Source organism: Physeter macrocephalus, chromosome 19 (assembly GCF_002837175.3).
Source record: "Physeter macrocephalus isolate SW-GA chromosome 19, ASM283717v5, whole genome shotgun sequence".
Lineage (NCBI taxonomy): Eukaryota > Metazoa > Chordata > Mammalia > Artiodactyla > Physeteridae > Physeter > Physeter macrocephalus.
In genome coordinates, this window is record NC_041232.1 from 37,671,296 (window position 1) to 37,694,328 (window position 23,033).

General features: G+C 43.7%; 1 protein-coding gene across 1 annotated transcript in view; it reads left to right on the plus strand.

Annotated features, from left to right (window-relative positions):
• Positions 1–7,094: 7,094 nt before the first annotated feature.
• Positions 7,095–23,033, plus strand: part of LAMA3 (laminin subunit alpha 3) — a 239,651-nt gene continuing 223,712 nt past the window's right edge. Inside the window, exon 1 of the mRNA XM_024120969.3 lies at positions 7,095–7,485. Coding sequence (XP_023976737.1) covers positions 7,189–7,485 — 297 coding nt within the window. The 5' untranslated portion in view covers positions 7,095–7,188. The remainder of the gene's footprint in view (positions 7,486–23,033) is intronic.

A 23,033-nucleotide genomic window follows, 5' to 3' on the forward strand; every position in this document is an offset into this window, starting at 1 on the left:
GGATGAGGCCAAATCCAGAGTCTATGGAGCAGTAGGAAGTTGGGCCACACCTTGATCTGGCACATAATGCTGATCTTCCACTGTTATGCAAAATAGATTGTAAGAGAGAGAGACTGGAGGCAGCGAGAGCAGCAGGGTAGCTGCTCTTGGCATGGTTGAGGGTGGTCTGGATGAAGGTAGAGATAGCAGGAGGGAAGATAAATAAGTGAATTCAGGTGAATGGTAACCAATGACATTTAAGCATAAGGGATCATGGAAAAAGAATAATCAATGAGAAAGCCATGTTTTCCAGTCTGATAGAGGAAAGAAAAGGGAAAAGTGAATCAATGATTGTTAAGCATCTATTAATTAGTGCTATGGTATATAGGTTCACAAAAATTTTTCTCTGGGATACTAGTATCCCAGGCAAATTGGTATTGTCACTGATGGAAATGGATCGGCCAAGAAGGGGGCATGTTGGTAGGTCCCACTGCATATATTTTGAAAATGAGGTATATCCTAAGTGGAAGATCTTCTTCTGTGTATGCTTGTTGAGGAGGTGAGAAAAGACAATTAAGGATGTCTAAACAATAGGATTAAAAAAATTATGAACAGTTTAAAGAGATTTCTTTGATAGTGGGTAGTTTCAAGGTAATAGATCTGATACTATTTTATTTGCTGGCCCACATAAATGGAAATAGCTAAAAGGACGTTGGCCTTCAGAGTTAATAGGAAAATAAAGAATGCTAAGCATAATAGAGTGCAAGCAACAGGCAACAGCTAAACCAAACAGGTGTTTAATGTTATTGGTCCAGCTAAACCTAAGTGAACCCAATTCAATATTCCAACATAATTTTAAAATAAAACAATAAGCCTACTTAGTTTGTGAGATGAGAAAAATGGAGTCATGACCCATGTGATAACTTAGTTGTAAGGCCTTGGTTAGCTTCTTATTTACCATTGAACATTTCATTAGCAGGGTCTTCTTTCTGCTCTCGTATATGTAAAAATATTACAACAATAATAATTCAGATGTATTAGTTAAGGTAATACTACTTTAACTTCAGAAAAACCCCCAAATCTTGGTGGCTTAATTTAATGAAAGTCTGTTTCTCATTTATAAGAGTGCAGTGTGGGTGTGTAGGAGGCAGACTCCCACATGGGACCCAGGCTCCTTCCATCCTGTGGTCCTCCACCTCCTAGGGCTTTGGAGCCCTGGGCTTCCAGGCAGGAAAAGAGGTAAAGCATGAAGGATCATGCAAGAGGTTTTTATGGACCACTTCTCACCTTTTCATTGGTTCAGAATCAGTCAAGGACCACACCTAGATGCAAGTCAGGTGGGAAATGTATCCCTGGGGCCACCAGCCACTTCTCAGAACAACTCTACCCTATGGAAAGGGAGAACCTATCCTTGGTGGGCAGCTAGTCATTTTATCCCACCAGACTAGATTATGTTGAGAGTCCCCATGACTCTTCGGTATTTCTTTTCCTCACCTCTTCGAATTATTTACATACCATTGACTTTGTCCCTCCCTCATCTCCTCCCACCTCCTCAGAGCCACGCATGAAGTTCACTCATATTTTCCAGTTGATTTATAGGCCTGGCTGTCTAACGAGCCACTCTCAGAATCATCCATGAAGAACGCAGTGTCTGAGATAAGGAAATAGCTTGTGAGTCCCATAAACATCATTCAGTACTCTACTATAAATCTAGAGTAAAAAAGTAGAGAAATGAGCAAGTTGAATCTACATTGACTTCTTAACAAGTAAGTATTGTATCATATGATATTACCTATATGTGGAATCTAAAAAAATGATACAAATGAACTTATTTATAAAACAAATAGACTCACAGACATAGAAAACAAACATGATTACCAAAGGGGATAGCGGGTAGTGGGGGAGAGATAACTTAGGAGTTTGGGAATAACATATATACATTATTATATATAAAATAGGTTAACAACAAGGACCTACTGTATAACACAGGGAATTATACTCAATGTCTTGTAATAACTTATAATGGAAAGGAATCTGTAAAAGAATATATGTGTATAACTGAATCACCCTGCTGTACACTTGAAACTAACAAAATATTGTAAATTAACTATACTTCAATTAAAAAAAGTATTGAAGTTAGCACCCTAATTTGTTCTGTGAACTGCTCAGCATTAAGACGGTTATTAAAGAGATGAGAGATTTCAGTGATTATATGGTTACAAAATTACCTATTAACCCTGTGTTCTTGGGCTCAAGTGAAATTAATTCCATCTTGGTAAATTTTGACAAGTATTTACCAACCTGCTGTTCTGTATAAGGTACTCCTATAGATATCTCAAAGGATACCAAGATAAAAATCTTTGGGCCAGCCTCTCACCACAAGAGTTTTCATCTTTTATTGTGAAATAACCGTTTATTGGATCTTTTGGGCAAATTCTTACCAAAATACATGTCTCTGAAGTTAGGTATTTTTTTTCTTCTTAACTTAATTTTTATTTTATATTGGAGTATAGTTGATTTACAATGTTGTGTTAGTTTCAGGTGTACAGCAAAGTGATTCAGTTATACATATATCCATTCTTTTTCAGATTTTTTTCCCATTTAGGTTATAATCAACAAGGACCTACTGTATAACACAGGGAACTCTACTCAATATTCTGAGATTCTTTCTACATGGCAAAAACTCTTGCTGGTCTTCTCTGGGTACCATCATTGGACTGAGATAGCTCCAATCATTTTTTTATTTAATCCTTGTCGAAGTGAGGTATTTTGGACATGGAAACAAAGTGCAGTATGGCTAAACATTGCCAGTAGTGTTGCCTCCTGTGGTCACAGAGATCATTCAACTGGGTTCAAATCCTTAATCTTAGGGTGGCCCAAAAGGAGAAAATGACTCAAGAAGATAACTTAGAGGCTGCTTTCTAATTTTCACTCAAAATCTCCTCCAGATAAGTTACTTAACCTTCATGTCAAGAGAATGAAGGCTCCATTTCTTAAATCTCCACTTATCCTGAGCCAGATGATTTAATTACTCACTACCTTATTTTCACTCATCCACAGAATGAGAATAATGGCCCACTTACCTTTCAGGGTTAGCTCTGGGCTGATAGGAAAAAATTTCATTGTAAAGAAACGGTACTGTTACCTAGGTTTAGCCTTTCTTTTATCCTGGCACTACTGCTTGTAGTAACACACACTTGGGGTGGAAAAAGGAATCCTCCTTAATAACAAATGTATAAAATTACTTGCTCTGCCCAACTGCATATTTCACATAAAGGCCAAACTGGAGTGTGTGTAGCAAGAGCTGGAGAGGAAATTCATGTAATTGGAATGTGAATGCTTCATAGGGCCTTTGGTGGAGCTAACTACCAGAGAGTGCCCTAATGCAACGTAGCAGTGTCAAGGTTCCAACCGAAGCTGAGATCTGCCTGCAGTGAGCAGAAACATTGGATACTGAGACTTCCGCTCCACTTTGGTTAACACTGGGGTTTCTGAGCTGAGCCGATGAATCAGACACAGGCCATGTGCCAAGGGAGCATCACTACTTTACAAGGAGCCATTAGATTAGGGGTCTGGAGCAGGGGGCCCACCACAAAAGGCAGTGGGGGTAAGGTGTGCTGTAATCCCAGGCAGGCACAGGCTGGGCTCTGGACACCATTTTGTGGTAATGAGGACTTGGTCAAGTCCCTTAACCTTGACTTCTGATCTATAAATAAAAGTGGGTGGTGTTAGATTCGTGTTTTCCAAAGTCCAGGTGTCTAGGGGCAATTCTCAGTTTTCAAAATGACCAGTAGAAACCCTGCCTTTATTTAGCAACATAGGCGGATGGAAGCTCACTTTCTCCACTTTGAGCTGGAATGATTAAAGCTCAGCGTGGTCATGCTAATTACTTCATGATAAGCCAAAGCCTATATTGACAGTTATATAGATCTTTGAGAACATGGAAAATATTTAAGAAATACAGTTTGTGAAATGCTTTCCAAGCGGGAGGTCATGGGAGAAGAGTAATAAAAGGATATTAATATATATCCTTATATTCCTATATTTTATGATAGAATGGTTGGGTTCCAAAAGATGCTCTTGATCTTTGGGTTTGCAGTGAAGCTGGCCAGTTGGACAGCAGAACTTCCCTCATTGTTTAGTTACCCCTGGTTTTCAGGGAGAGCTCTCGCCAGGCTCTTGTGTGGTATTACAAGCAGCAGTAACACCTTCTGTTTTTCTGTTTTGTTTGTATTCTTTTCACTGCCGTTGGTGACCCACATACTGCTGTTGGTTTAGAACGATGTCATTGTTTTCTCTATGAAGTGATGATACAAGAGGAAAAGTGCAACTTGTTTTTAAAGTGAGACCAACCAACGGTAAGGTGTAGTTTAACAATACAATTTTAAGGGCTTCCCTGGTGGCGCAGTGGTTGAGAGTCCACCTGCCGATGCAGGGGACACGGGTTCGTGCCCCGGTCCGGGAGGATCCCACATGCCGTGGAGCAGCTGGGCCTGTGAGCCATGGCCGCTGAGCCTGCGCGTCCGGAGCCTGTGCTCCGCAACGGGAGAGGCCACAATAGTGAGAGGCCCGCATACCGCAAAAAAAAAAAAAAAAAAAAAAAAAAAACAATTTTAAGAAGACAGTAATAATGAGCAGGACCCAGGATTTATATAATCCCAGTTCATATTCCTAGGACGACTTGGGAGGGCAGGAGGAAAAGCTGCCAGATTGGGGAGGGGGTAGAAAAGAAGCAGAAGGAGAAAATCTATGCTTTCACCTAAAGAAGCATCACTCATGAGGATAATGTTAGGCCCATCACTGTATTAATGGGACATGATAGAGTCTGACTATGCCCTTGCAAGACAGTGAGTTTACCACCCTTGCATGTCTACATTCTTGATTCTAGGGAAATTCTTTGCGACAATGGCATGGCAAGTTGCATTTCTATCTTAAGATCTGAAGGACACAGCTATGCATGAATCACTACTGAAGTATTGAGAGGTCAGCCAAACCCCAAATTCACTGTGTTAGTTTGGGTTTGTTTACACCCAACTATGCAGGTCTGTCGCACCCACCCCTCTAGAGCTAAGTAAACCAATAGCTCCTCTTGTGCTTGGGACACTTCTGCAGGCTTCACACCTCACATGGGCCTCACCCAGGTGGCTTTTTCCCCCCGGAGTCCTCCTAGGAGCATGAACTGAGAATCAGAAGCTATGGGTCCTGCTTATTATTCCTAGTTTTCTTAAAACATGGGCAAGTCATTTAATTTTTTCAAGCATCATCTTTCCCCATGAAAACATAAGAGCCCCATTTTGCCTTAGAAACACAAGTGTGCCTTCTGTTTGCTGCCTTAGTGTTTAAAAGCACTTGCTCATACATTTCTTCATTTAAACTTCAGAGCAGCCTTTCTCCCCTCCCCCAACCAAAGTGTCATTATTCCCATCATATTTCCCGTATCTAGAACCACGGAGGGTCGGTGGTCCCGGGATGTTTGTTTTGGATACATAGCCTTTACAGAGAGAACTTTACTAACAAATATGAACTTTAGATATGTACCTTTTATTTGTTCATCTTTAAAGCTATTCTCAGTGGGCAAACACACCTGTTGTGCCCTGACTTCACAAAGTTATTTTTCAATTGCAATGATATTATATACCTTCTGACTAGGGAGTGTAATAAAACATACCAAAGAGAAATGTTGTCATGTACAATACAGCAATTTGTATGTCATGCTCGTAATTTTTGCCTTTTGGAGCAAATGCGAAGTTCTGTGAGGAAGAAGCGTTGTTGTGAATCCACAGATGGTCAGTTCTGCTGCTGAGGATTCTGACATCAGAACGTCTCAGTGAACAGGCCTGGCAGCATGGGGTAGAGAACAGTTACTTCAATGTAGACTTTGCCTTCTTATTTGCCTATTGATAAAATAATTTTGGAATCTTAGCTGTTTGTTGAACGTTTTCCTGCAAATGATCTTGTCCGGAAGGACTTCATAAAAAGAATGTAAAATCTTTCTCACTTTTCTGCAATCTTCTTTCATCAGTTTAGATAGGACCATACCACCTCTGCAGGACTATTCCAGGTAGTGCTGGGCACTCGTTCAGTTGCTTTATTAAAGTATGAATGTTCTTATTAGGGCAAAGCAGTGTAGGTTCATGACTGGTTAGTTCTCTCTTCTTTCAACTGTTCCCCTTCAATCCCCATCTCAATCTTTGCTCGAGCAGTGCTCTCACACACTCCCTCGTTTTTCCTTCTCCATCTTTCGAAGCTCTAGTCCTTCCTCTGGGGCACTTGTGTCCGTCCTGGCCTGCAGCAATGACACCCCCTTCTAATTGTTAGAGGCCTCTGCGGGCTCCGTTTTGGTGAGGTGTCCTGCGTGCAAGACCAAGCCTCAGCCCTGGGAGGTGGGGGGTTCGCATGCTTTTCCCCAGAGGCCAAGGTGACAGCTCGAGTAATACACTCGACGTCTCTGTTCACCTGTAAAATATAGCAGACGGGGCATCTGAAGCATTTCCTCCAAAGTACCTTTACCTCTGGGCACACTACAACTTGCACTAGTGGCTGTCTTTAAATTGTGTACGTTCTGTCACTCCCAGTTCCCCAGAGCTCCTTTGATCCCACACTCAGTACGCGCGTGCAGTGCCACAGGCATCGCTGGCGCCCAGGGTCTGAGAATTGACGGGACTTGTCCTTTGACAACTGAAACTCATCTGTGAAACCACAGTTGTCTTTGGTGTAGGTTCTGCAGGCAGTGGCAGTTGCCTCGGCTGTCTCACCCCATTCGCCGCGAGCCTCCTTCCCGCTAGTCCGAGATCCACCGTGAGGCTCTGGAGAAGAGGACTCTCGGATCTCTGCCCCGGCCGGGGGGAGGTGGGGCGGTCCAGGCCCCCGCTTCAGCCGCGGGGGTGGGAGCCGGGGACACGCCTTTCGCCCTCCCAGCCGGCGAAGCTGGCAGCGCGCAGCGCGCTGGCGGAGACAACGTCTGCGGGCCGAGGCCGGGCGCTGTCAGTTCCTCATCCGGCGGGTGCCCGCTGCGGCCGCAGCACGTTCCAAACCCGAGGAGCCGCCCCCTCGCCGCGGGCTCCCGGCGCGTGGGGCGCGGGCGCGCCTCCGCCGACACCGCCCACACTCGGGCCGCGCTCGCTGGTCGCCTGAGGATCGTCCGCCGGGAACGCGGTGTCCCCGAGCCCCTTCTCCGGCCGCCGAGGCAGGAGGACCGCGCGCGGCGAGATGGCGGCAGCCGGGCGGGCCCGGGGCTGGGCACCGCGCTCAGTGCTGCCACTGCTGCCGCCGCTGCTGCTGCTGCTGCTGCCGCCGCCGCCCGCCGGGTGCGCGACCGCTCGGGACCCCGCGGCCCCGGCGCGGCTCAGCCTGCACCCGCCCTACTTCAACCTGGCCGAGGCGGCGAGGATTTGGGCCACCGCTACCTGCGGGGAGCGGGAGCCCGGCGGCGCGCGGCCCCGGCCCGAGCTCTACTGCAAGTTGGTGGGGGGGCCCACCGTCCCGAGCAGCGGCCATACCATCCAGGTAAGGTCCCAGGTCCCTCCCGGGCGGGCTCCCTCCCCGCGCGGGCTCCCGCCTCGCGCGGGCGAAGGGGTCGGGCCCTTGCCCCGCACTCTCGGGACCCGAGGCGACCGGGAAGGGCTCCCCCAACCCCTGCGCGAGTCGGCGACCCCGGGAGGTGTGCGCGGTGCCTCCCGGCAGTGGTACTGGGGAGCACCGCCTCCGCCGATGCGCCGCTCGGGGCCGGGATGGGTATGCTTTGCCCATCCCGAGGTGAACGCAGGCTGAGGTTAAGTTTGGGCTTGCCCAGGAGAAAGTCCGAAGCTGCGCTCTCGGGATGTACTGAACTGTGGTCCTGTCCTGCCTCCGTCACCCAGGTAGCGCCTGGCCAGGGCTTGAGCCCCACCCTGGGCTTCACCGGCGCCCCTCCTTCGAGGCCCTTCATCTCCCCGACCTTATGCAGAGAAGCTGGTAGCAGTTAGATTCCGTGGTGTATTTAAAGAGAGAGCTTTTAGATTGTATCAGTAGTACCACTCCCATCTCACCAGAAAAACGCACCTCGCCCCACAGCCTGAAGTGCCACCATCCAGAGCCATTAGGCGCGAGAGGACAGAGACACGGTGCTCAGAGTCCATCGGACTCCTTCTGCGAACACCTGTGTAAATGCTAGTGTCGCTGGTGCTTCATCAGCATCTGGAAGTGTGCCAGGTCCTTCCTTACACACGAACCTCACAACAGCGCTGGGCACTGGATCAGGTGACCAGGTTAAGAAATGTGCCTACGTCATCATGGAGGGCATCTGGATTTGAACCCAGTCCCGACTCCAAATCCTCTTTACACTAAGACGTCGTTGCCTCCCTCCCTCTCCCGGGAAGTATTGCTGAGGAAATTGTTGCCAGAAGAGGGAGTAATTTTGGAGTTTGGGCTCCAAAAGCGAAAGATTATCATTCCGGGTCTAGGTCAGTCTTTCAGAAGGTCTTTTGACTAAGCACTCCCATAAATGACAGGTTGTTGAACATGCAGTATATTCTTATGCGATAGATGCTAATTTATTTATAAATTACATGCATGTATGACTTTATTAATTTGTGTGTACTATAAAATATACAAAAATAGAAATAGGGCTTCCCTGGTGGCGCAGTGGTTGAGAGTACGCCTGCTGATGCAGGGGACAGGGGTTCGTGCCCCGGTCTGGGAGGATCCCACATGCCGCGGAGCGGCTAGGCCCGTGAGCCATGGCCGCTGAGCCTGCGCGTCCAGAGCCTGTGCTCCGCAACGGGAGAGGCCACAACAGTGAGAGGCCTGCGTACCCCCCCACAAAAAAAAAGAAAGAAAGAAAGAAAAATAATAATGATGAAAATGCTTTTTTCTTTATTAAGAACCCTAAATAATTTTGCTTTCTCTAAATGTTTTGTGACTGTGTATAACTAGTTATAAACAAATATACAAATGTTAATCATATATATAATAATTTTTGACAAGTGTAGTTTAGCACATATGATATGGCCATTCATAGTTGGTTTTACATTAATACTGGAATTTAGTAGTTGTCATCACTGAAAAAATACCTCAAAAATATGTAAATTCAAATGAAAGAACTGCATTGACTCCTGAGTTCCAGAACCAGCTGCATAATTTACAGAGTCTATTGCGAAATGAAATGGAGCTGCTTGTTCAAAAATTATGAATTTCAAGAAGTGGGGATGGGGGCTTCCCTGGTGGCGCAGTGGTTGAGAGTCCGCCTGCCGATGCAGGGGACACGGGTTCGTGCGCCGGTCTGGGAGGATCCCACATGCCGCGGAGCGGCTGGGCCCGTGAGCCATGGCCACTGAGCCTGCGCGTCCGGAGCCTGTGCTCCGCAACGGGAGAGGCCACAACAGTGAGAGGCCCGCGTAAAGCAAAAAAAAAAAAAAAAAAAAAAGAAGCGGGGATAGCAGAGCATTAAACTAAGTGAGGGGCCTTTCTAAGAGTGGGACCCTCTGAGAGTTTCCTACATTGTGGTGCTCATACTTCTGCTCCATCCTCCAATTATTCTAAAAGTTTTTTTTAAGTAGAAACTTGGCCAGTATATGTTCATTTTTCAAGTGAGATTCAGTACTTCCTGGCAGGAAAGTGTTGTGTTTTAATGCTATAAACAATAGATTCAAAGTTCACTCTTCATTTGGAAAAATGTTACAAAATTCTGTTTCCGTGTTTTTAAAATGTGCAAATATAAGAACTTTTAGAGTAACACAGTTCCATCTTTTCAGCAACAAAAGATGACACATCTCCAAACATCTGTTTTACGAAATGCTCTTTCCAAAGTATGCATTTCTTTCGAACAGTATTTACTTTTTCACACTTTTTTTTTTTTTTTTTTGTGGTACGCGGGCCTCTCACTGTTGTGGCCTCTCCCGTTGCGGAGCACAGGTTCCGGACGCGCAGGCTCAGCGGCCATGGCTCACGGGCCCAGCCGCTCCGCGGCATGTGAGATTCTCCCAGACCGGGGCACGAACCCGTGTTCCCTGAATCGGCAGGCGGACTCTCAACCACTGCGCCACCAGGGAAGCCCCACACATTTTTAAAACAACACCTTTTCTTTGATGAAACAAAGTACTTCTATTGTTTTGTAAATATCTATCAGGTAGTATATTACTGGCAGTCACTTGTCATCCCAGCAAAAGTCAGCCAATTTGGAATTTTTGTGAAAAAAAATGTATAACTCATCTTTAAATTTAAGAGGTCTTTTAAGTACTTTTCCATGAGAAAACCAGTGAGCCTGTGCAGTCAAAAGTATTTCATAATTACTCCCCATTTCAGTACAAGGTTTTAACTGTTCTGCTACTTAGGAGAATAGAATCCACATGTCCACTTTGCCAGGTGCACGTACGCTTCGTGTGTCCTGATCAGATGATAGCCTGGTGAAACCTCTCCTCTTCCCTTGAACAGACACTCAGGACTCTAGTGACCTGCTAACTTGTGGACTGGATGAAGGCCTTTAGGCAATCTGTATATTAAATATTAGAAAAATTGAATTTCTTCACTTTAAGTAAAATAAACAGTTTTAATATTCCCTTCTTGCACCCCACTAGATTGCCTGGCACACACAGCTTTGGAGAGAATTGTTCTAAGTATGGGGAGAGTAAATGTAAGGAGAAGGAAGTTATCGAGGAAATTTTCAGCCATCTCTTCTACCCAGATTTGCCTAGAAATGGGCCAACTCTCATTCTCCTCAGCTGGAATTTTTATTAAGAGTCATAAGTTGGCACTACTGTTTTGGGAAGTCCAGAAAAGTCATGTTTCTTGTTCCGATTGAGTTTCCAGAATAGGTGCTTAAACCTGGGTCCACAGGCCTAGATAGAGTAGGAAGTGCCTTTCTGAGCTCCCTCAACAGACTGCATTTCTAGGCCAAGGTGTAACCTGCAGGAAAAGGATGCTATCTGGTGTTTTGCCTTATTCTTTCTCTAAAAATAGGGGGTGAACAAAGGTGCTTTCTGCTTTCACAGTTGAGGGCCTGAGCAGGTGCACTGATTGCTGATATGAGAGGTTCTCGTGTAATGAGGAGAGAAGCATGTTGGAGAAGGCAAATTCCAGAAGCTGGGCTGTTAGACACTTGTTCTAGCCTAATGTTGGCAGCAGCTGGTGCAGACCTGCCTTTCAGAAAAGTGGGTGTGCTGGGAGACGGGTGGAGGAAAGGAAGAGAGATTATGATTAATCATGTGAATATACCTGAGTGATAATCATTTTGAATCTGCTCATGTACAGCTCAAGATGAGGAATGAAGAAGAGTTAACAAAAAAAGTTCTACTTCTTTGAACTTTCTAAAAATAAATCTTTGGGAGCCAGCCAGAGTTTAGAATTTCAGGCCAAAAGGATGCAAAAAATGTAAAAAAATGGATAAAAGTCACATCTTAGTAAAAAACCCAGGGTTTATGGTCCTGATTCTATAATAACAATGCTGATACTTGAACGGTAGCGTGTGTCAACAGGCAGAGCATTTAAAAAGTCTGCATTTTGTTTGTTGGGTGAAACATGTTTGCTGTGGTTTCTCTGAACTTAAGATTCATTAAATAAGATTTTATATACCTGCTACTGCTCAGACATTAAGTTTTTGGTGTTTGAGAGCTCTGTGATTCAGGGATCCTATCTGTCTGGCTCACAGCTATCTCTCCAGTGCTGAGCACAAAAGCCTGGAACAGAATAGGTGCTTGGAAAATATTGAATGAAAGGATGGTGGAGTGAAGGTACAGTTGAAGTTAATATAAAGAGTAGACAAGAAAAATATGCAAATTAGTTCTATTCTGATGAAAAGTAATTATAAGCGAAATATGTCACAATTTGCACTTTAACTTTAAATGTTTACTTACCTATGGAGTGTAAAGACATTATTACAGTCGGCCTCAGTATCCTTGGGTTTCGCATCCACAGATTTAACCAACTGTGGGTCAAAAATACTCGGGAGAAAAAAAATCCAGAAAGTTCCCCAAAGCAAAACTTAAATTTGCCCTATGCTGGCAACTATTTACATAGCATTTACATTGTATTAGGTATTATAAGTAATCTGGAGATGATTTAAAGTACGTGGGAGAATGTACGTACGTTATATGCAAATACTATGATGCCATTTTATATAAGGAACTCGAGCATCTGCAGATTTTGGTATCTGTAGGGTTCCTGGAACCAGTCCTTCACAAATACCAAGGGAGGACTGAATTTACTGACATCTGATAGAGGTGATGATAAAATGGAATTGGAAGGCTGTGTTGAAAATATAACCTTGGGTTTGGTTTAGCTTGACATAAACACTATGCTCACAAGAAATGACCTGCACGTATTTACCAAACATATGATCTTTTTTTTTCTTTTTTCTGGCCACGCTGTGCCGCTTGTGGGATCTTAGTTCCCTGACCAGGGATCAAACCCGCGCCCCCTGCAGTGGAAGTGCAGAGTTACCACTGGACCGCCAGGGAAGTCCTAGCAAACATATGATCTTGATTTTGTACATCAACAGTTCAACATACTTTTATAAGTTCTTTCAGTGCACTTTGATTTGTGCATAAGAATTTGTATTTAACCTAAATGATATTGATAGAGAAGTACACTCATCTGAGTTATGGTTAAGAGCGAGCATGCTTGCCACAAAGCAGTCCCAGTTGTGTGTTTGTGTAACTTGCACTAATAGCCATAAACGAAACTCAACTTCACTAAGGCTCTGTTTATAGAACTATTGTGAAAGAGAGCCATTTGTTAACTCCAACAAGGGCCTTTTCCTTTGTGATATAGATATGAAAATTTTGGGGAAATCTAAGACATTTACTGTGTCCATTGATATATTTGTAACAATTATTAATAGAGTTATTTCAAAACTTCAAATGATTACAGTCAGCAGTTGAAGGACAAATGATTCTTTTTTTAAAATAAATTTATTTATTTATTTTTGGCTGCATTGGGTCTTCGTTGCTGCACGTGGGTTTTCTCCAGTTGTGGCAAGTGGGGGCTACTCTTGGTTGTGGTGTGCGGGCTTCTCATTGTGGTGGCTTCTCTTGTTGTGGAGCATGGCTCTAGGCATGTGGGCTTCAGTAGTTTTGGCACAAGGGCTCAGTACTTGCGGCTCGGGGGCTCTGGAGTGCAGGCTCAGTAGTTGTGGAGCACAGGCTCAGTTGCTCTGTGGCATGTGGGATCTTCCCGGACCAGAGCTTGAACCCATGTCCCCTGCATTGGCAGGCAGATTCTTAATCACTGCGCCACCAGGGAAGCCCCGAGGCATAATTTAAATACCATAACATGCATCCATTTTAAGTGTGAATTCAATAATTTTTAGAAAGTTTATAGAGTGCAACTATTACTAGAGTCTAGTTTTAGAACATATATATATATATATAAATCCATTCTGCCAGTCTCTGCTTTTAACTAAGTCTAATCCATTTACATTTAAAGTGATTATTGGCAATGAAGGACTTATTTCTGCCATTTTGCTCTGTCTTATATATAAGACAAATGTCTTATATATAAGACAAATGTCTTATATATGTCTTATATATATGCATTATATATTTTTTGGTTCCTCAGTTCCTCTATTACTGTTTTCCTTTGTGTTTAATTAATTTTTCTAATGTGTCATTTTGATTTCCTCCTCATTTCCTGTTCTGTTAATTTTTTTTTTTTAATTTATATTTTGGCTGTGCCATGCGGCATGCGGGATCTTAGTTCCCTGACCAGGGATTGAAGCTGTGCTCCCTGCAGTGGAAACTGGAGTCTTAACCACTGGACTGCCAGGGAAGTCCCCTGTAAATTTTTAAAAGTAATTTTCTTAGTGCTTACTCTGAGGATTACAATTAACATCCTAAATTTATAACAATCCAATTTGAGTTGATATCAACTTAATTTCAATAGCATCTAAAACTCTGCTCCTATATAGGTCTGTCCCCCCTTTTATGATGTTATTGTCACAAATTACATCTTTACACATTGTTGCCCCTTAAGATAAAAACATAATTATTGTTCTATGCATTTGTCTTTTAAATCATACAGGAAAAAAAGAGTTACAAACCAAAAATACAATAATGCTGGCTTTTAAATTTACCTAAGTAGTTACTTGTACTGGTGTTCTGTATTTCTTTGTATGGCTTTGAGTTAGTGTCTAATGTCCTTTATTTCAGTTTGAAGGACTCCCTTTAACATCTTGTAGGGCAGGTCTACTAGCAACAAACTCCTTCAGCTTTTCTTTGGGAATGTCTTAATTTCTCCTTCATTTTTGAAGAATAATTTTACCAGGTATAGAATTCTTGATTGACAGTTTTTTTCTTTCAGCACTTTATCATCTCACTGCCATCTGGCTTCCATGGTTTCCAGTGAAAAATAGGTTGCTAATCTTACTGAGGATCCCTTATATGTGATAAATTGCTTCTCTCATGTTGCCTTCAAGATTTTCTCTTTGTCTTTTGACAGTTTGTTTATAATGTGTCTCAGTGTGGATCTTTCTGAAGATGAGTAGCCTTTTTATGGCCCAATTTTCTTAAAAGACTAGGGAAACTCCTGTGAGGGAAAATACAACATCATCTCACTGTAGATATTATCAAACTATTCTCACTTAGAGATGAAGAACTCTGGCTCTACAATCATGTAGACCTGAGTTTGAATTCTAACTCTACTAGCTCTCTGACCTTGGAAAATTGCAAAATCTCAGTTTTCTCGTATATAAAACAGGATTAATAAACCTGTGTATCTCACAGGTTTATTTGGAGGATAAAAGCACTTAGTATTTTTCTTGGCACATAGTTAGTGCTCAATAAATGTGTTTTTTCATGGAGATAAAAAATTCTTTTTAAGACTTCTAAAGCGGTAAGCTACAAAAATGATTTATCACAATAGTCATTTTAAATTTTTGAGTAAAAAGTTCTTTTAATGATGAAGTGTACACTGAACACATTTGGCATGCCGAATAACCCACAGGCATAAAGACATTTGTAGCCTTCTATAGAATAGCAATGTTGAATTGTTTTGGTAATGTGTTAATAACTAGTTCAGATATTATTTATGTAGGGACTTCATTTATTTATGTACTTTCTGGTACCACAAGATGTTCCAGGGTCACTTTTAATTTTCTTTGCTCCAGTGTTGGAACTAACTACTTTTCCAAAAGACTCTGTTTTGTTTTTGTTTTTTAAATTGAGTGTGGTATGTAAAAACCAAGTCTGGATATGAGGTGTGCTCATTGTTACCGGTGTGTCATTGCTTCTAGACCCTTTCAGGGGACAGAGCTAGGAGTTATATGTATATCTACTAATTCCGATATACACACACATCATATATACACACATTTTTATCAGCTAAACTAACATTTTTGGGGAGGTATTAATTTTTTAAGGTGAATTTTGGTAGCACTAATACATTCTTCCAGATCGTATATTTATTCCCGTTGTGATTTAGGCTTTCACGAAACCTGTGTTAACTTTTGCTCAACATTCTGGAACCATTTGCCTAGTGAGGAAAAGATTTATTAAATGGTACCTCAGTGGTCTTAGTCAATAGAACTGCCTGTGTTGTGCTGTATACATGGGCTCCTGGCCAAGGGGGCTGAAAATCCAGCCCGGGCAAGGCTGTATCTGCTCAGAGGCAGGGAGCCTTTTTCTGCTTTTCAAAAAAGAGCTGTTTGCATGAGCTAGCAGATCCTTGATTAGATCCCTCCTGCCAACAGGGTGGAACCTGCCCTGGGGAGAGCCAACTCACTGAGTCCCATGTGTCCTGCCCGTTTCTCAATATCATAAGCATATTGTATTCTCTTGGTTTTTCCATCCTAGATGTTTAAAAAATACATGTGGAAGTAATAAATGAATATTAGCTTGAGAGAAATATGGGTTTTAATTAGATTATCTATGCATATCGTAACTGTGGGGTATAGATGTAATTCTCCATTACTTTCAAGTTGCACTGTATACTGTGTACAGGAGTGATACCAAATTAAGGGGGGCGGCCAGAATGGGGAATAGGGAGAACAGCCTAGTAACCAGGAGACTTGCTCCCCTGTTGTTGTTGTTTTTTTTGGTTCAATATCTCCCCTGTTTAATGTGGAGTATTAATTTAACACTTAACCGATACCTGGCACTGTTCTAAAGCCCCTTTCACAAACTTCTTAATCCTCACAACAATTTATAAAGGAGGTACTCTTAGCATACTCAGTGTACAAATGAGGAAACTGAAGCACAGAGAGGTTAAGTGATTTGTTCAAGGTCACGCAGCTAGTATGTGGAAAAGCCAGGTACTCTGGCTGCAGAGTTCATGCTTTTACCTGCTGTGCTACGCTGCCACTGCCGAACCAACTACTCTTCCCTCAGAGTTCCAGCCAAACTCTGTGCCACCTCCCTAACTCCATTCATGGCCTTGGAGCCATTGATTTCCAGGTCTGTATCCTTATTAATTCATGAGCTTCCTGAGTGTGAGGCCACATTTTCCTGCTGTTTGTCTTCCCTGTGGCAGCTTATCACAGACACTTCATAGATGCTTTTTGGAGAAATGTTCAAAGGGCAACACCATCATAGAATTTTCCTACTAGAGCAACACCTTGATAGAAGTGCTGTTTGATAAAAAAAAATACCTGACTTTCAACAACCTGCCTTTGGAAGACAGCTGTGGCCCCGGTGTGTTGAATTTCAAAGTAGTGCCTAATGTAGTGGCAGAGACCAATGACTAGGACTGGGCCACCAGAAGCTGGAAGAGGCAAGGAAGGATCCTTCCTCTACAGGTTTCAGAGGGAAAGGGGCCCTGCCAACGCCTTGATTTCAGACTTTCAGCTTCCAGAACTGTGAGACAATAACTTTCTGTTGTTTTAAGCCACCCAGTTTGTGGTACTTTGTTACAGCAGCTCAGCTTAGTCCGTTTGGGCTGCTGTAACAAAAAATAGATTGATAGCTTATAAACAACAGAAATTTATTTCTCACAGTTCTGGAGGCTGGGAAATCCAAGGTCTAGGTGTGGGCAGATTCAGTGTCTCGTGCGGACCCACTTCCTGTTTGCTGATTGCTGTTTTTTCACTGTCCTCACAAGGTGGGAGGGGTGAGGGATCTCTCCAGGGCCTCTTTTATAAGGGCACTAATTCCATTCATGTAGGTGGAACCCTCATCGTAATACCATCATCTAGTGGGTTAGGTCTTAACATATGAATTTGGGGGAGGGACACAGATATTCAGTCCCTAGCAGTAGCTTCAGCTTTAAGCCAGATAACCAACCTCTCCGTCAGTCAGCAGTGTTTATTGACCAGCGTGTGAGTTATCTGTGTATGGGAGGGTGGAGGATGGGGGGACTGCATGAAGCTCTTGGGTGGTCCTAGGGTCTCTGCTTTTGAGACTTTGCAATCTGATATTCAAAATTAGTCCCTGAACAGAATAAGGAGAGCTCTTGGTTGAACAAATATTTAGGGATCACCCATATTGAGAGTAATCCTTAAATATGAAGAACATATCAGTGGGGCATAAAATAAGGGTTGTCTAATAACACAGGTGGGGTGGTGGGAGTCTGGGGGCTCTGGACACAGTGAGCTGCACAGAGCCCAGTGGTTGGGTGATTCCTTTACTAGTGAGGGCTCTGGGGGCTGCATCAGGCGAAGGATGGGGTGGGATTGTGAAATGAAAGGCCCAGCTCCTTGTTTCCTGAGATTGGCTCTGCAGAGACTGAATATGGCTGAGGATTTGTGTGCACAAAAGACATTGGTGGCAAAGATTCTATGCAAGGTAGTTTGCCTAGTGATTTGATGAGAACACAAAAATTTTAGACTTTCAAACTTTCTTATATGTCTTGTCTGTTTCTAAGTGAAGTTCCTATTTCATTGTGACAGCTGATCAATTAATGTATCTTTAATGCAACATTGAATTTCGAATGTTTTTAATGTACCAGAAAAAGTAGCAGAAGTTGCTGAGAGACCTCTTTAGGAAAATCTTTTAGTAAGATTGCCACAAACTAGTTGATTTTTTTTCTCTTGTTTTATTTCATTAACTTTTAGGTCAAATAGTAGACTTTTATTTAAATAAAAATATACCCTGAAAGCACTTTTTCTAATAGAAATACCAGGACCTGATAAAGTTTTCATTCCCTTTCTCTGAACACCATGCTGCTTTTGAAGTAACTCTTCCTACCCCTCACATACTTGGTGTTACATGCAGCCACCTTTTTCTTTGATCAGTTGCTTGCTTTGCTTCCGGAGTGTGGTTTTTCCCTAGCTGTAATAGATAGCAACTGTCACTGTAGCTTAGGAAGACCATAGCTGAAAGAGTAAATCTGCTTGATTAACCACAAGGAAGATGAGGCCAAGGGCCTTCACAATCATGATAGGAATGTTTGTGACCAATGGTTCTCCATCTTCACTGAAGACAAAATACCAAGGGTGGTGTAGCTTTGCAGAGCGAAGGATTGAGTTCAGCTGTGGAGAAGGACTGCCTTCAGTGCACTGCACCACTGAAAAGATTTTCAAAGAGGAGGGCGAGAAGGCTGTCTCCAGGTCAGAATCGTCTGTGTGATTTTAGGTTGCATCATAGGCAGTCCGAAGGCTTTAATTGGGGCCTAGCAGGGGCAGCTCCCCTCCCCACACCAGTGCATTGCAGTTTTCCGGAGGGAGCTGCAGTCAAGGAGTCAGGCCCCCGTGGACCAGCCATGCTCATGTACTTATCTGCATTCTCTGCCCTAGAGCCTCTGTTCGGAGGCCTCCACTGAGACTCCTTTTTGGGGTGCTATCAGGGTGCTATGGGTGAGGCCCTTTCCCCCACTCCAGCTCGGTACTGTTCTACTCCTCTCTGCATCCCCCTCCCAACTCCCTGGTTGCATAAGAAGGCAGGAGCCTTTTGTTTGGGGTTCCTGGGCAGTGAGATCATTCTCCTGTCATCTGACCCTTGCCTGGTGCCCTTCCATGGGGGAAATAGAACCCTGGGGAGCTGACACCTTTCTCCTTTGCCTTTTGCCTGCACGGTCAGGCACAGAAAGTGAATGGTTCTGATTGCTACTTTCAAATTAGCTCCTTGTTTTTCTTGACCACCTAACACCTGGCAGCTCACCCAGAGCTGGTAGCCTGTCTTTTGTGGATGATCCCTATTGTAGCTTTTTATCACCTAAGGAAAGAACTGCCACCTGGAAGCATGCATGTACACATACTTGTGTGCAATATTCATCCACTACTATATTTAACAAATATTTATTGACATCTATGTGCCAGGCACAGAGGACAGGGATATGATGGGCTGGGAGTACAATTCCTTACAAGGCAGAAAAGGTCCCTGCTTATAAGCAGCTAACCTTCTATGGAGAGACTGCAACCAGTGAACAAACTAATATGATAATTATAGGTTGTTATTGTGTCTTGGAGACAATAAATGGGATTTTGTGATAGAGATTAAAGAGGGAAGCTTCTATAGGTCAAGTAGTTGGAGAAGCTTTTCTAAGGAGTGTTATTGGTACAGAAAGCTGAGGGTTGAGAGGAAGCCAGCCCCAAGAAAAGGCTGGGAAAATGTGTTCCCAGCAGAGGACCAGCAGGTGCAAGGGCCCTGAGGTGGGAACATGTTTGGTGTTACTAGGAACTCAGAAAGCCACGCTTTCCTAGTTGTTGTATGTTTTGAATGTTATCTCTGAGTGAGACCTCTTTCCAGAATTTATAAATACTTCATTTTATTTTTGTATGTATGTATGTATTCCCTTTCTGGTTCTCAAAAGAATTTAGGTGACTGATAAAATTTTAAAAGGATGAATGAAAGAGTTGAGGGCATTAGGACAATGGGAAAATAAAGTGGTAAAGAGTGTAATTATTTCATAAGGAGATTAATAACTGAAATGGAATTGAGAGGGAAATATTTGGTTTGAGGAATGCATCAGGTCAAGGTCAGACTCTCTCCTGAGGACAGTATCTGGCCCTTAGCAAGTCAATAGTTGACGGTTGGGTGAATAAACTATCAAGGCAGAGCTGCTTTTGTAAATCTAGGCTTTGGGATGAAGCTCTAAAGAGGAAGTGCTTTGGGTTTGGGGCATTGAGCACACAGCTAAGTGTGGCCTGGCCCACCTCAGAAACCTGGGTTTATTTGCGAGCAGGCCACTTACCTGCAACTACAGGTACCAAGCGACCCCTTATTGCCAGTGATATGCCAACACTACGTATAGGGAACAAGAGAATAGAGGGAGAAGTAGAAGGAAGAGGATTATATGGAAACCATTAAAAAGATGGGTTTTACTTGTACACTGTTGGTGGGACTCTAAATTGGTACAGCCACTGGGGAAAATAGTATGGAGGTTTCTCAAAAAACTAAAAATAGAACTACCATATGACCCAGCAATTCCACTCTTAGGTATATATCTGAAAAAAACAAAAACTAATTTGAAAAGATACATGCACCTCAGTGTTCAGAGCAGCATTATTTACAATTGTCAAGATATGGAAGCAACTTAAGTGTTGATGAACAGATGAATGGATAAACACCCCAGTGGTTCCGATGGCGGTGTGATCACTTTATGGACGGCGTCTCACTGAATCATCAAAATCACCCTGTAAGGTTGGTGGTGTTAGCCCGTTTTAACAAAGAGAAAATGGAACCCAAGGGAGACTAAATAATTTGACTAACATTTTGAAGCTGTGACTGGTAGAGGCAGGATTTAGACCTCCATCATTCTACTCCAAAATGTATCTCTTTGAAACAAACTAAAAGAAAAACCCTCTGGAATTTGGCCCGAGTGGACATAGTTTTTGAGTAATAGGTATACATTTTGCAGATATTTGCTTATCTGCCTTAAAAAATACATACCTGGGCTTCCCTGGTGGCAAAGTGGTTAAGAATCCGCCTGTCAATGCAGGGGACACGGGTTTGAGCCCTGGTCTGGGAAGATCCCACATGCTGTTGAGCAACTAAGCCCGTGCGCCACAACTACTGAAGCCCGCACGCCTAGAGCCCGTGCTCTGCAACAAGAGAAGCCACTGCAATGAGAAGCCTGCGCACCGCAAAGAAAAGCAGCCCCCGCTCGCCGCAACTAGAGAAAGCCCGCACACAGCAACGAAGACCCAACACAGCCAAAAATAAAGAAATTAAAAAAATAAATTAAAATATACGTACCTGGAACCAACCTGGAGCCCCTTGTTTGGTCTCTCAAATCCCTTCCTCCAGGAACCCGGCACACTAGAGGGCAAAGCGCCCCCTTCTGGTGGGGTGAAAGCTGTGTGTGGGCCGCAGAGCTGGGCGCTCTCCTGGGCTGTGTGATGGCCCTTCACCCCACTCTGTGCAGACATTTAGGCGCTCAGGACATTAACAAGATGCTTGTCTTAGTTGTAGGTAACCACGCCCATGTGCTTTGTGCCTCTCAGAATGGAGAACGTTCTGAACAAGGTTTTGGTAAAGGAGCAATCCCAAGTTTGGAATGGGCGCACTCCAGAATGTTCTCCACATCGGGGCTCCAGCTTGGGTCTGGCCACTTGAGACAGTGCCTTTAAGGCACGTAACCTCAGGAGCCTCGGTGAGTGATGGTGAGGGAGGAGGGTTCGTGGTAGTGCAAATGTGGTGGTCATGAAACAGGGCTGTCGATGGGTGAGCATGGTTAGATCTTGCCGTGTTTTCTGTGCCTGCCGCAGGGCATGGGTGCAGCTAAGCTTCCGTCAGACGGGGTTCCCTCCTCAGCTGGATCTCTTCCCACACATCTGGTCGTGGGCAGGTGTTTGGAAAATCACGTAATTGCTATTGCAGTGCGGCCTCACACTCCATCCAAATCTAAGACGGAGCTCTTTGATGCAGCTTCCAGAGCAGCCAGGCCAGGATGGAAAGCGTTCTGCGCTGTAAGTACTGTGGCCAGACCCACACACGGGTCCTGGTTGCTGCACGTCCCGGCTCTGTGGTTTGAGGTGAGGCCCTTCACCTCTGTGAGCCTTCACTTCTGGGTCTTTAGGTCCTGATTTGATACGAATCTGAGAATGTGGTGAAGATTCGGCAGGGAAGGCATGGCGTGTCTCTCCTGGGCTCCCACTCCCCACATGCTCGCTTGATCCCAGCACCTGCATGTTGTGTTTGAGTTACTTCCCTTCTATCCCACTGGATTTCTTCCGGGGCCGGGTCCAGCTCTTAGAGTTTGTTCCTTTGTTTTTACCCCAGCATCCAACACAGTGCTCCACCCATTGGTGGCGATTTGGAAAAGTTGAATAAATGAATGACTGTTCAGACAATAAAAGAAGTCATGTTAGGGAGTAGTGCTGTAATCAACCTCTAGTTTCTTAGAACAAGACAGTGTTTATGCTGTGAATTCAGTTGCACAGTATTATATATGAGAGGCTTTTGGTTAAGGAGAATCATCAAAAATGTGAGCAACTAGGAGAGACTATTTTTTTTTTTCCCATCTTTCTAAAAGAGGATAGGTCACTCCGTGGGCTTCTGGGCAAACACTAGCTTGTCCTCTGGGGCCCTCCAGCCTTGGATCTCAACTCTCTTTTGTTGTTTATTTGAACAGTTTTGTCCCCTTTCCTTCTAGCCCCTTCTATTACATTTGCTGTTTCCCACACGACTAGGCTAATAATAGCTTTGACACAATTCAGAGCGTGAGTTCCTTGTCTTGTTTATCTTTCAATATTCTCATCTCTGTCTGGAATAGCTTCTGATACAGAGTACATGGTCAGTACAGGTTTGTTGCCTGGATGGATGAATAACTGAACACAAGGATGTAAGAATCCTCTTTGTTCTCTGTCTGTCCCCATCTTCTCTGACTTCTACCAGTTTTTGTCCTGCTTTTATTTATTTATGGTTATTTAAAAAATATTTGACCTCAGGTGCAGAATTAGATTAGATTATGGATTGTTCATGACCCTCAGTTTAAGACATGCTTTCATCATTGGTCCTTTGCATGATAAGCTTTAATGTGTATGTGGATGGATGGATTTTAAATAGTATAACAAGGGACTTCTTTGGTGGTCCAGGGGTTAAGACTCCACCCTTCCACAGCAGGGGGCACGGGTTCAATCCCTGGTCGGGGAACTGAGATTCAGCATGCCATGCAGTGCAGCCAAAAAAAAAAAAATTTAAATAGTATAATAAGCACCCATGAACTTGCTACCAAAACTCAAAATAGGGCCTTAGCAATAACTTATGTCT